The sequence below is a fragment of the Lemur catta genome, chromosome 14 (assembly GCF_020740605.2).
Source record: "Lemur catta isolate mLemCat1 chromosome 14, mLemCat1.pri, whole genome shotgun sequence".
Classification (NCBI taxonomy): Eukaryota; Metazoa; Chordata; class Mammalia; order Primates; family Lemuridae; genus Lemur; species Lemur catta.
In genome coordinates, this window is record NC_059141.1 from 20,822,867 (window position 1) to 20,837,518 (window position 14,652).

General features: G+C 40.8%; 1 protein-coding gene across 6 annotated transcripts in view; it reads left to right on the forward strand.

Annotated features, from left to right (window-relative positions):
- CFAP43 (cilia and flagella associated protein 43) overlaps nt 1-14,652 on the forward strand; it is a 75,191-nt gene that overhangs the window by 36,999 nt on the left and 23,540 nt on the right. For 4 of the 6 annotated variants that reach the window (XM_045569355.1, XM_045569359.1, XM_045569356.1 and 1 more), the window contains exons 15-22: nt 844-993; nt 2,559-2,689; nt 4,391-4,538; nt 6,607-6,708; nt 8,032-8,109; nt 10,548-10,673; nt 12,914-13,018; nt 14,033-14,149. In XM_045569355.1, the coding sequence (XP_045425311.1) occupies nt 844-993; nt 2,559-2,689; nt 4,391-4,538; nt 6,607-6,708; nt 8,032-8,109; nt 10,548-10,673; nt 12,914-13,018; nt 14,033-14,149 (957 nt within the window). The remainder of the gene's footprint in view (nt 1-843; nt 994-2,558; nt 2,690-4,390; nt 4,539-6,606; nt 6,709-8,031; nt 8,110-10,547; nt 10,674-12,913; nt 13,019-14,032; nt 14,150-14,652) is intronic. The other 2 variants (XM_045569357.1, XM_045569358.1) reach the window with 2 other exon arrangements.

Here is a 14,652-nt window from a genome sequence, read left to right on the forward strand (position 1 = left end):
GACAAAGCAATATTTGAGCTGAACTTTGAAGAATAGTTCAGATTTAGACATGGGGAAATATTGTGTACGATCTTCCTGGAGGTGGGCAGTGCTGATGTAGGGAGGCAGGGTGGACTGGTGGGGATAGAGTGAACAAGGGCAGTCCAGACAAAAGGAAGGACATGTGCAGAGGCCTGGTGGTGGGAATGCAGGAGACACACAGGGGGAATATTGACTTATTTATTTATTTGTTTATTTATTTATTTATTTATTTTTGAGACAGAATCTCGCTCTGTCAGACTGGGTAGAGTGCCGTGGTGTCATCATAGCTCACTGCAACCTCAAGCTCTTGGGCTCAAGTCTCCCGAATAGCTGTAACTACAGTCACGTGCCACCACGCACAGCTTATTTTTTCTATTTTTTGTAGAGATGGGATCTCATTCTTGCTCAGGCTGGTCTTGAACTCCTGAGCTCAAGTGATCCTCCCACCTCGGCCTCCCAGAGTGCTAGGATTACAGGAATGAGCCACCGTGCCTGACTTGATTGCTTTATTTTGACTTGAGTATGAGGACATATGAAAATGATTAGGAAAAACAGAGATTGTCAGTTTAGGCTGGATCGTTAATGACAGGCTAACATATCATGAAGAGTTTCCTTAGTTGGAAGAAACAAACTTTTATTTGCAAACAAAGTTGGGGAAAATGGTGCAAATACAGGTGCCCACTTTATCCTGCATCAGTTTGTTTCCAATGATAACGTTTGTGGATTTGAAGCTGACTGTACATGCATTCACATCTGCAAACCTGAAGAAGATGCCACTCACCTGATCTTTTCTATAATGTGGTCATTTTCTTTGATTGGCAGGAACATAGTGGTGTTTGCATTCTTAAACCATACCAAAAAGTGCAAAGCAAACAGTATGGACCTGGAATACTCTATCTGTCTTCACATGGATTGTGGCTTGCAACAATAGCTAAATGTGGAATTCTGTGTATCCGAGATATTTATTCTTTGGTAAACTCCTTTTTTAAAAAAACATTATGGGATATATACATATATAGATCTTATATGAGGAACAAAATCCCTTAGTGAAGGAATTGGAATTCTTAAGTAAATTGACTCAACATTTTTACCACTGATGGTATTAATGACTTTAGCATTTTTACTGGTGTTTCTGTGTGGTGAGGTTTGAATCTGTAAGGGAGGAAACTCCAAGCAGTAAGATGCAAATGAAAAGCACTGGGTAGAGCAGCAGGGACGGGCACCAGCCCTGCTCCATCATCAGCTAGTTTTGTGTCTTGGAAACTGACGCAAAACTCAGCTTCACTGAGCTTCAGGTGCTCACCTGTGATATCAGGGAAGCTCTCATCCTGTGGGTTATTCTTTCCCAGTTTTCTACTCCCACACACCTGAAACATTGCAGTCACCCACGAGCCACACCCCTGGGGTCCATAGGTAAGCTAGGCCCCTGGTTGTGCACATCCTGGCTCCTTTTGCTCACCTGTAGGAAAGCATATTTGGAATACAGCTGGGGCAAAAGTGATGTTATATGGAAAGTCTTCAATCTCTTAGAGATTATTCTTAAGAGAATGATTTGCAAACTCTGCTACACCATCACTCCAGTGAGTTACAATGTGTGGTATACCTGATAGTCGCAGGATAGGCAAGGCCTCGGAGCTGTTCTGGGTGATTCTATTACCTATGCTCACATGAAAAGCGCCTCATGTATGAGGTTATTGATGGCAGCATTGTTTGTAAAAGCTACCCAATATCCATCAACAGAGGACTGGGTAAATAAATAATGACACATAATTAATACATAAATAGTATGGAATATTATGCAGCCGTAATATAGAATGAGGAAATCTTTACGTAACAATATAGAAAGAACCGCAAGATGTATTGATTGTTAAAGGGGAAAGCAAGGTGTAAGATAAGTATTATGTTATAATTTATGTAAGAATAATTTATATTTATATAAAAATTTGTTTATATGTGCATAAAAATACTCTGAAAATATAGTGAAGGTACTAATTACATGGGCAGCCGTTGGGAGGTGTTGGGGCATGGGGACAGGAAGCAGTTTTCACAGCACACTCTTACAGTGTGATATGTTTGTGTTCTAATTAAACTGGTTTAATCAGCATCCAGGGCATGTTATCTCCCATTCTTCGCAGTGCCACCACCCTCTCGCATCACACTCATAAATAGGACCTGTCTGATTCTTGAAGGTGTCTGACTTTGCCATCTCTGCTTGCTCAAGGCCCTCCCCTAGCTGGGTAGACTCCTGCAATCCGCTCACTTCTGTGTCTGGGTTCCTGTTATAAATTGGTGATAATAATCCCTCTCCATCCACACTACAGAAAGGCAGTAGGAGAATAAATCAGTATTGGGGAATGTTGTTTGCACTAGGGATTTTAAATACTATTTATTACCAAGAGGCTACTTCCATACCAACTGAAATGCTGTTAGCAAATAGGAAGATTGATCCACAAGCAAAAGTGCATGTAACCCTTTGGAAAAGCCATGTCATAAAATTGCATTTGTAATTTCTCCACCTTGTTCCTAAAACTATTGAGGAAACTTTTGCTCGGTGTCGGAGTCATTCTCACCAGGGGCACGGGATTCAGTCCATGAGAATTTCAGCAAACGGAGAAAACATTCTGGTGAATGGGACAGATGATGGCACCCTTATCTACCTAAAATGGAGGTATGTGCAGTGTGGAGTAAGCAACCCCATGGGGTACAGTGTTTTAAAATACATTAATAGATTTTAGGCTGGGTGCGGTGGCTCACATCTGTAATCCTAGCACTCTGGGAGACCAAAGTGGGAGGATTGCTTGAGGCCAGGAGCTCGAGACCAGCCTCAGCAAGAGTGAGAACCTGTCTCTATGAAAAATAGAAAAAATTAGCTGGGTGTGGTGGCTCATGCCTGTAGTCCCAGCTACTCGGGAGGCTGAGGCAGGAGTATCCCTTCAGCCCAGGAGTTTGAGGTTGCAGTGAGCTGTGATCATGCCACTGCACTCTATGCCACACGACAGAGCGAGACTCTTGTCTAAAAAAATAATAATAAAAATATAGATTTGATTTAATTAAATAATAAAATATAGATTTTATTATTGCTTAAGTGCACACGAGGAAGCACGGTGTGGGTCAGGAGGCTGGGGGAGTGGGGAAGATGGGGACAAAGGTCTTTAGTATGGTTTCCATAGGAAGGATCCACAGGTTTAGGATTGGCTAGTTTGAATAATATTAGTGGGTTCTGGGGTATAGCGCTGCCCCAGATGTCTGGTGCTTGGCCCTGGGGTGATTAGGGGAGGGAAGTGGTGGCCCTGATTGTGAAAGCCCACTAGAAGAGGTGATTGGAGTGTGGCCTCTGCATTGGTTGGTTTGCATTTGAGAGGCATGCTCCAGGGAGAGTTGTTTACTATCTCTAGAAATTGGCTAGCCTTCAGAGGGTATGCCCCCACCATCAGCAAGACCCCAGATATCAAGGCATCTATCTATCTATCTATATACTCATAGTTTATATATGTATAAGCATAGTTTGTATATATGTATAATATATATTAAAATAACTTTTAAAAATTCCTATTTATCCCTCAGAAAATCTGACACATGCTGTATGTATGTATACATACACATTTATTTTCCTAATTAGATGTTTCTTAGGTAATACTAAGTTATTCAGACTTTGCTTAGACTAAAATGAAAATTCTAAGTAAACAAATAGTGCCAAACATATACATGATGACCCAGGGGTAAAGACATGAAAAGTGTGTCCTGGACTTTCGATGTTGCCTTGCTTGACCTGCCAACAGATATCACTAGTCAATGAGATTCATTTCAACAAAAATAATATTTCATTGCCTTCTGTGATCAAAATAGTAGTAAAACATGGTGTTTCTCAGCAACATTGTGAAAAATGTTAAATATTGTGGAGATTTTCTATCATAACAATTTTGGTAGCCACTTATTTCAAAGACTCTTTTGAAGACTGCATCATTATGCCCATTTCATATGTGGAATCCTGAATAAAATATTAACTTGTATCTCACTATGTAAGTCCTAACATATCCTTTATAGTCAGTGAACAACTAGCATCTCAGGTGACAGCAAACAAGTGCTGGAGCCCTACATAAGACATTATGGTCCATTGATAATCACCTGGACTTCTGACCTTTAAATCATTCATAACAATGTTATTCAGGTGGAATCTGCAGCATCAGTGAGCTTGTTAGCAATGCACATTCTTGGGCCCCTTCTAGAATTTCTGAATCAGAATGTCTGTGGAGAATTGTCCACATGTTTCTTTGTGAAGATATGGTTAGGTATCTGGAAATAATACTGCTGAAGGTGATTTTTATTCATTGTGATTTTGTAACCTATGTTTTCTTTCTTACTAATACAGGCATCTTGGAGGAAACTTAGCCACTGAAATTTTTGACTATTCCCAAAGACTACTAACTTCTCTGATCAGTACCATGGATGAGGAGAATTATTATTTAAGTACAGCACCAGAAATTTCCTTAGACTTGGGATCTGAACCTGAACACACAGTTGAGTTCCAATGTGGCTGGGTAGCTAGATTGCCGGCTTGCTTTCTTGCTTTTTCTTTCTAATTCAGGTAGAATTTTATGGTTTTCTTTAAGCAGATATTTCAATATTTCTCTTTATCCAGGTATCTCATGATTTTCAGACAGGTATCAGCTACATCTGAGAGAAAATATTCAGCCTTTCTCAAAGCAATCACAAATATTACATCTCAGATCTCATTTAAACCATAGTACAAGATCTGGGCTTGCATGGAAAAAAAAATCTACCAACACTGGTGCTTGGTCAAATCACTCTCTATATACATTCATGTCACATACATTGTTTAGGAAGTGTCTAGCTAGAGTACAACATTCATGCATTTCACAAATATATTGAGAGCCTATAAAGTGCTAGGCTGTGGTGGATACAGTCATAAACAAGACAGAAAAAGTTTCTGATTTCATGGAGTTTACATTCTAATTGGGTTTGGGCTGGGCAGGGAGAGGCAGATACATAAGCAAATAAATAAGAAACGATTAGATAGTAACAAGTTCTATTCAGTGAATGAGTAAGGATAGGTGGATGTGATCGCATTTGGCTGGATAGTCTCTCTAAAGAAAAGACATTTCAGCTGCAATCTGAGTTAAAAGAGAACAACACAGTGCAAAGGGGGAGGGAGCAAGAATCCTGGAGCCAGAGGGGGAAAGAGCTTGGCGTGTGATGTGTGAGGACCTAGAAAAGGCCTGTGCAGTCCAAGCAAGCAGGGGAGAAAGTGCTAGGAGGTGAGGTCCTCAAAATGGGAAGAGACCAGCTCACGAAAGGCTTCACAAGCCAGGTAAAGATTTGGATTTTATTTTGCATGTAATGAGAACCTTGGCAAGTGTTCTGAGCAGATGATTAGCAAGATCTTATTAATGGTTTTGGAAAGATTACTTGCTGCTGTGTGGAGAGTGTTTCTTGTAGGGGACAAGAGTGGGAGCAGGGAGATGACTCGGGGGCTTCAGCAGAGGTCCAGGTGGAGGTGCTGGGGTGGAAGAGTCTCGTGGGGCAGGAGAGAAGTGGCAGATCTGAGGTGGGCTTCAGAGGTAGAGTTGATAGAACTCACTGATGGATTGGACAGAGAGGGAAAGGAAAAGAAAGGACTCGAGACCAGCTCCTAGATTATTCTACTTGAACAACTGGGTAGGGGTGGCACCATTCATGGAGCTGAGGCAGACTGTGGGAGAGAAAGAAAGGAATCTGAAATCAGTTTTACCCATGCTGAGCGATAGAAGCCTGTTAGACGCCCAAGGGGAGATGCCAAGGAGGCCGTTGGGTAGATGAGCCTTGAGTTCTGGGGAGAGGCTGGGACTGGAGATGTTGGTTTGAGGGTCAAGGATGTGTGGGTGGAATTTGAAGCCATAGAGCCAGGTAAGGTCATCATGGAAGCACAAACGGTGAGAAGCAGACGAAGACCCAACAGAGCAACTTCTAGAGAGCCAGGGGAAGAGTCCAGGGAAGCAGAGGCAGCCAGTGAAGTTATGGGACAGCCAGGAGAAGATGACACCCCAACTCTTTCCGGACATTTTGCTGCAAAGGGGAGCATAGAAATAGGGTGATATAGCTAAAGGAGAATGTGGTAGATAATTGAGAGGAGTTTTCCTAAGACAGGAGATACTAAAGCACGTTTGGATACTGTTGGGAAAGATCTAGAAGAAGGGAGAAATGTATGATGCAGACGGAGATGCAATTTTAAAAAAAGTGTAAAGAACTCAAGAAGGAGGAAAAGATTAAGATCCTAAGCACAGTTGATGGTGCAGACCTCGACGGGCAGGCGTGTTTGGGCCATGACAACTGCAAGAAGGCGGAATGGTGACGGTGTGACCTGTCTGAGCCTCTCTGCTTTCTCAGTGGAAGATGTGGCTGATATAAGAACAGACTGGTAGTAATTAAATTAATAAAACATGACATCTTGGGCAGACAAAATGCTTGATATTATTATTTTTAAGAATGCAACAAATTCAAAGAGATTCAAAGCAGTTATTCAGAGCAGGGTAGGAGGGGAAGAACTTGATGAGTTTTAAATGTAAGAAATATCTGTCTTTTTCTAAGATACAGCAGGATATGAGGACTAGCATTGACTCATCACAAGACGAATTAGTCTCAACGGATGTTATAAAGGAAATTCCCTGGATACAACAAAAAAGCCAAGAGGTATTTATAAAACATGGGATAGGTTTGAAATTATACTCTGTAGGTGTGCCAAATAAATTAGTTTCCTATGGAAACCTACCAGAAAGTTAGAAGGTAGAACAAGACACTACTTGGCAGAGGATTACATCACACAAGTGTAACTTTCCAGAAAGCAAATACCCTAAACATAGCCCAATCTTTTAGATGAAGTCATACGAGCCTTACGAACTATATACAGGTTAACAGGAAATGCAACAAAAGTGTCCAGGTAAACCAAAGCAAAGAATGAACTGCAATACTTCATTTTGGAGTGACTTTTGGAGGATGCTTGTCTTAAAGGAAAGGGGTGGGCCAGGAACAGGAGGAGGGATGCTGTGGCTGCAGCTGTCCAGGAAGGTGATGTAGGTAGAGGACTGACCGCAGCTCGTGTCTGGATTTAGCCTGCTGACCTAGCCTCACTCAAGTTCCCAATAAAAGAAGAGATTGGTTTCCCTTTGTCAACTATTCACTACTTAATTTTTCACTACTTAATTATTTTCTTTCCATTGGCCATGTAATTGAATCAGTTTCCAATTGTTTCAATGGTCACTTACATAGTAACAGTTAGATTTTTTTTTTTTTTTTTTTTTTTTTGAGACAAAGTCTCACTTTGTTGCCCGGGCTAGAGTGAGTGCCATGGCGTCAGCCTAGCTCACAGCAACCTCAAACTCCTGGGCTTAAGCGATCCTGCTGCCTCAGCCTCCCGAGTAGCTGGGACTACAGGCATGCGCCACCATGCCTGGCTAATTTTTTCTATATATATTTTTAGTTGTCCAGATAATTTATTTCTATTTTTAGTAGAGACGGGGTCTCGCTCTTGCTCAGGCTGGTCTCAAACTCCTGATCTTGAGTGATCCACCTGCCTCGGCCTCCCAGAAGGCTAGGATTACAGGCGTGAGCCACCGCACCCGGCCAGTAACAGTTAGATTTAAGCAAAGTATTGCAGTGGTGCATTTCATGTGTAGTTTATATTATTAGTCTTTAGAAATTCTTTATTTCTAGCCGGGCATGGTAGTGGGCACCTGTAGTCCTAGCTACTCAGGAGGCTTAGGTGGGAGGATTGCTTGAGACCAGGAGTTTGAGATCAGCCTGGGCAATAGAGTAAATCCCCGTCGAAAGAGAGAAGAAAGGAAGGAAGAGAGAAAGGGAAGGAGGAAGAGAGGGAGGGAAGAAATAAATAAAGAAATTCTTTATTTCTGTTTCTAGAGAAGTGCTACCTATGTATCACCCCCCCCCCACACACACACACACACACATACACCCACTTCTCTTGCTTTGTTAAATGATGTACTTGTTCCATTTCAGGCCATCAAAAAGGAAGTTAATCTGTTTTCAGAGAAAAGGAAAGAGATAAAAAGAGGAATCAAAGCACTTGCCAAAACTGTAAGTGTTGGGATTTCATATACTAATACATTCGGCCTTTGGTCTAAAATTATTTTCTGAACTTGATTTTGTTCAACACAGAGTGGAGAACTATACCCCTTTTCTCTCTGCCTGTAAGCTTAGTTTTCTGGGGTACTTTAACAGGGTAGAGTTTTTACTACTGTAAAACCACTGTAAACAGTGGTTTTCTTCTCTGTCTTCTCCAAACACCCTATCTTATTTGGTTTTTAAATACTCATTTTTATTAAAGTTACACATTTATATTTTTGCAAGTTAAATAATACTGAGTTACACAGTTAAAAATAAAAAGCAGCGCCTGCCCTACTTCTCTTGACTCTGATTCCTGCACTTCTGAGGAGACTGTTTTCAATTCTTTCCACTTTTTCGTTTGGCTATTTACTTCTGTCTTTCTAAATAGTCTTCATAATACTGCTGCTATTTGTCAATACCTCTATTCGACACTAACTGTGGGCCTCGTGGTATGGAAGATGAGTAGTTAGGTTCTATGATACCCCCACCACTCCAGCACACGTATAAACCGATGCTTAGTATACACATTATTATAGTTACATCAATATTCTTCAAATCCGAGCACATGTATATTATGACTACATTTCCATTTTTACAACTCCATTTTTCTTGGAATTAATAATTGCATTTGTTTTGGATTAAGCCTTTCTGTGTACCTACTTCCTATTCAAACTCTCTCAAAATGCTGAAAAACTCTTCTCAGTACCATCAAATACCTGAAGTGATCAATCTGTCGGTGCATTTTTTTTAAGTGATCTCCCTTCTAGAGCTTTCCATCTTCCAGCTCTAGTGGCAGCAGCTTCTCCTGCTCTGTGGACCAGGCACATGGCTGCTGCCCTGGGGACTTCTCTTGTCCATCTTCCTCAGAAATGCTCTCATCCGTCTCCAGAGCTGGAGCCCCTATTTCCTGGATCCATGTATTTTCCTTGTTTCCTTGGGGTGTGTCTTTCGGTTGCTTCCTACGCAGAGCTGCTGTGTTGCCCCCGTGCTTGGGAACATCCTCTATAACATAGCTGTGCTTCTAGGGTGCCATTTAAACGTGGTCCAATGTGAATGGTGCCTGCCCCCAGAGATGTAAGATGCTTTGGCTCTCTTCTTGAGAAAAGGGTATGTGGGAGGTACATTTTTTGAGATGTGGTTTTTCATAAAATGTCTTCATCCTACTTTCACATGCATTTGATAGTTTGCCTAGGTGTGTGATGATTTCCCTCAGAATTTTGAAGGCTTGCTGCATTGTCTTCTACCTTTCAGCATTTGCTTCAGAGAATCCAGTGTCTTTCTGATTCCCAAGTCTTTGTTCGTTACCAGATTTTTATCTCTGAAAACTTACAGGATCCTCTGTTTATCCCTGTTGTAGTTGCTTCCACCTGGAGACAAATACTCAGATTACTACTGCTGGGCCACAAGGAGCTTTACTGGGTGGGGCTACCTACAGGTTCTGTCCACTGCCATTTCTAATGCAGTATCCCCAACTAATCAATCTGCCAGTTACTCTTAGGTAACTCCTGCCTCCCATATCTGGTGTAGCGTCTGCCTTTTTTTGAGTACTGTCCTGTAGGCATTTGGGGCTATGATCATCCTTCTGATCCATCTGATTTTCGTCTTTCAGGTGTCATAGTTTCCATGTTCCTGAAGGATCTTGTTTCCTCTTAACTGCAGTAATGGATTTATCTATTTATTATATATTTCTTTTCTCTTAATTTTATGTTTTGTGGGCAAGGAAGGACAATTGTAACCTCATTCTTAGTTCATTATTTTGAAACTGAGGACCCATTTTTTTCTATCATATTGTCTGCCTTTTTGTTGATTTGTAAGGGCTTTTTATATATTAAAGATATTAATACTTTGTCATATAGGTTGCAATGTGTATCCTTTGCCCCTGAGGTTTTTGAAGTTATCAACTTTAAAGATCATTTTTATTGTACAAAAGTTCAAATTCATACAAAAATGGAGAGTATAATAATATAATAAATCCAATGGCCAATAGCCTTTCATCTATACTCCCATCCATTACCCCTGCCCCTGATTATTTTGAAGTAAATCTTAGACATCATATCATTTCATCCTTAATTATTCCAGTATGTATTTCTAAGTGATAAGGACTCTTAAAGCATACAACCACAATACTATTAAGTATACATCCAATATCAATAATTCCTTAATATCAATGAAGTGATGAACTTAAACATTTTTATAGTTTCTGTTATTAGATGAATGAGTTTTTAAGGATTAAACCTTAAAACTTCAGTAACCACAAGAAGCCCATAACCTAATTCTTTACTCAGTAATATAGTTAGATAAACAGAACATCGTTTTTTTATTGATTGCTACCTAAAGAGACAAAGAAACCTATCTCTCTAAAGTTTAATTCTTTACTTGTCACCATCCTTTTTTATTTTAAAATTCAGGTTCTGAAGATGATGGAAGAAAATGAAACAGTAGATAATATTGCAAAATTAGAACAATGTGAATTTGGCCTGGATCTTGAAGAACTGAAAAGGCTTAATGATGAAAGTGAGGAAGAAGTGGCAAAGGTATGAAAAAATTTAATTTAAGCCCCATAAAGTTATAATGAAAGAGGTACAGATAGAGAAAGGAACTTTTTCAGGATAATGTGAATATAACAAAAGCTTTCGCAGTATAATGTGAACAAAGCAAACAGTGCACGTGAGTGTAATGAGTCAGAGAATCATTGAATCTGGCAGTCGGGGCAAGCAGAGTGTCTGGGCCAGCCAGACATCTGATGTGTGTGTCTCCTCCACAACATTCACGCCACCCATTTTCCACCACATGCTGGAACACTTTGGGAAGTCTTCTCATCCGCCTTATGCCAGCTTCAGACCCTTCTGGTTTAGTAAACTCTTTATTCATTAGAGTTGAAATCTTTCGTATAGCTAGATTCAAGAACAGTTAGGTAGATTATAATTGGCTAAACAATTACACCAAAAGGATGCTAATTATGTAACGGCTGTCTCTAGGAGGGAGGTTTCCAACATGTGCCCCAGGACTCGGTGCTGTTAAACTTGTTTATTAATGACTGGGTGAAGATACAGAAATGAAGCAGATTTGTCAAACTGGTGAATGACATGAGACTGAGAAGAAGAGGAAATACATTGGATAACGTAATTAGGCTAAAAGGTTCTCAGCGGACTGACTTCATACGATAAAATTTACTGGGATAATCATTTGTTCATTCATTCTGCAACGGTCATTGAGCACCTGTTATGTGCCGGGCATTATTCTAGGTGCTGGGGATACAGTAAATAAGAAAGACACATTTCCACTCCCACAGGGCTAATGTAGTGAAGAAGACAGACCATAAACAAATCTCTGTATAGGGTGTGAGGGAAACACATTGGATGCTGTGGTAGATGTGGGGGGTTCTGCATCTGTGGTCAAAGAAGCCCACTTTAAAGGGGTGATATTGCAGTGGAGAACTAAAGGAAGAGAGCCGACTTGGGTGCAGTAGTGGTCCGGGAGAGAACAACGTTAGCAGATGGCACCATAAACCCAGCTGGCTCGGCACGCTTGAGAGCAGAATACCAGTCCTTGGGAAGAGTTAGTGGCACCTACCAGTAGGGGGTCCCAATCCTGAAGAGACTAGCCAGCCCCAGCTAGGATCTCAACAAAACAGAACAGACCAAAGCCCAATAAAGACAATCTGGACACAGTATCAGGGACTGAGCCTGGAGGATCTGATCAAATAGCCTCAGCAGTGGAGAGAGGAGGGCTGAACGGGTTGGGAATCAGGCGGGTTCTGACAACGGATATGCCAAACCAGCTGTTTATTTAGGAAAAAATAATTTAAAACTGCATTAACCATTAACTCAATGGATCAGAATCAAATAGAAAGAAATTGCAAATTAAAGTCATTTGATCAGACAATGAATAAAATAAATAGAAATAAAAAAAGAGTGAAAAAAAGACACTTTAAAATCTGGGAGATATTATTCTTAGCTGGTTTGAGAATAATTCTGCCAACAAAGTGAAATCCAGAAAAGGTTCCCAAGAGGATTTTAAGGGCTAAAGATTGGTGGGTCCCACGTTCATACCAGGTCTTTTGGCAAACTCTGTTAAAATAGGAATAGTTACTTAAATAATAAGCAATAGGACTACTTAACTAGATAAAACTAACTGAAGTACCACATAAGTTTGTAAATGGAAAAACGTAAATCAGATGGTTCCCAAGAGCAGTGGAGCATTCTTTTTATTGCGAACACAAATAATTGAAGAATTAAGTGCAGTAAAGACTCCCAAACAGAGGTCAAAAACTGGCGTTTCAGATATGTGTTGGCAAGAATGAAGAGCCAACATTTAGCTATCTGGCAGCTTCACATAAAAATGTAAATTCCAAACTTCTCTAATGAAACAGGAAGGCTTGGCTCAGTGGTTGTGCTCGCCCGCTGGCCCAGCTAGCTTGATCTGTGCACATCGGCTACGCAGCTCACCTCGGGGGTGCCTGTCTGTCCTCACACCCTCCTCGCTCACGTATGTGACCTGATCGCCTTCGATATTTTAGAGGCACCTGTGTTTGACACCTCGGTCTTCGAGGAAGGGAGTCCAGGCCTACAGACATAAGTCTCATGAGATGTTCTCAAAGGCAGAGATGTGTTCCCCAAAAGTGCATCTTACTGCAGAGCAGCTCAAGTGTCAGGGAAAGTTAACCAAACTCTGTCACTGAGTGTGCAGCTGTGACTACTTGATGAATTTACTGTAGAGGTCATTGTTTCTCAGGCCACATTTTTATCTTTTCCGTTTATCTGTGTTCTTCAAGATGAGAAAGGATGCAGAGATGTACAACCTAGCCAAGAGCTATTTGGCTGAACTTATCAAAGAAGAATGCTGGAGATCCATGGTGGTGAAAGGTCGAGCTCTTAAGGTAACGGATAAAACCCCAGGTACAAAACCTGATGAGAATTGTCCTTGAAAGTCTCATGGCAAGAAACTTTTAAAAATCAATAAATGTAAGAAAATCCATAGATAGCAAAGCACCGAAAGGCTGCTTTGCCCCTTCCCATTCTGAATTCCACCTAGATGAGTCACTGTCTCCTGACTCCTCCTTCCCTCTCTGCTCAGTCCCCGTGTGCTTCCAAGCCAGCCTCTCCGAAGATGATGGTCCCTGCGTCCAGGTCCTAATACCTATCTACTCCAAAAGGCCACCTCTCTCACATTCCACACAGACCGAAAGGTGGACAAAGTCTCATTCACATTTCTCCCTGTGCCTGCCTTCACATTTGCTAAGGAGCTGTTTTTCATGCTTTTTCACTGAGATTCCTCCAAACACAATTTCCCTCTTTCTTTAGGGTGACCGAACAAACATCTCAGTTTATTCCTGTGAGTAACTATTAACAGCGCCCTTTTCACTTTCAAATATGCTCCCAGTTTTGACAATGAAGTCTGTGGGCACCTGACATTTATGTGATTGAGTACTGCTCTGGAATAGGGTTTCTCACGAGCTGCACGTTCTGGGCTGGATCGGTTTTTGTTGTGGGGCCGTCCTGTGTATTGTAGGATGTTTGGCAACATCCCTGGCCTCCATCTGCTAGAGACAGTAGTATCCTTCGCTCCCAGTAATGACAACAAAAAATGTCTCCAGGCATTGCCACATCTCAGGAGAAAGGGCGGAGAGAGGGTGGGACGTGGCAAAATTGCTCCTAGTTGAGAACCACTGCTCTAGAAATAAATCCTTCACAAAAGCACAGCATTTTATACAGTTTATATCAATACTAATGGAATACATTGTTTTATTTTAAAGGACATTTCCTTTGTCAATTTCACTCATGCATGATAACCTATAAGTTAATTTTAATCAGAGAAAGCAGCCCCTACTCCACCCCCAGGTACACACAATTGTACTAAAAATGGATTTGTCTTATCTTGCTTTTCCCTCAAGTGCTTTCACATCCCCTATGTGGTTGAGAACTTCCCAATGAAAGATCGCACTGAGGAAGAGCAGAAAGAATTGGAGAGAGTTATACAGCAAAAGAAGATCGAAGCAGAGTGTCTGAAAGTACAATTTTAAATCTATTTGTGTTTACACAAGTCATGTGCTTTATTTCAGGGTCTCCTTCATACAGATTTGAGTTGGGGTACAATTTAATATAAGTTTATAAATTGTATGTATTTATAGTTTTATTTCTTATTCATTTGTAGAATATATTCTAATGAATATAGGAGCCTGTATCCATACCATAAATCAAGGAACCTACATCCGATACAACACTGGTTAGCCCTCAAATATGAGGACATACTTTAAAAAATGAGATTTAGGATTTTGTTCTTATCCTACTCAGAGGCCGTCTTCATCCACTCATGCTCTTTTGATCCTCCCTTATCACCAGGGATTGTGTTTTATGATAATTGACCAAGGATGAAGTAGAATCTGCTCTGATGGAATTAAGGTTTTCCTACATCCCAGACTTTTCAGCAGTAATCTCTGCCAAACCCCTAAAAAACACTGCCCCTTTGGTGTAGTTTTGTCTTGGCCAGAACTTTGAGTCCACTCTTTTTCTG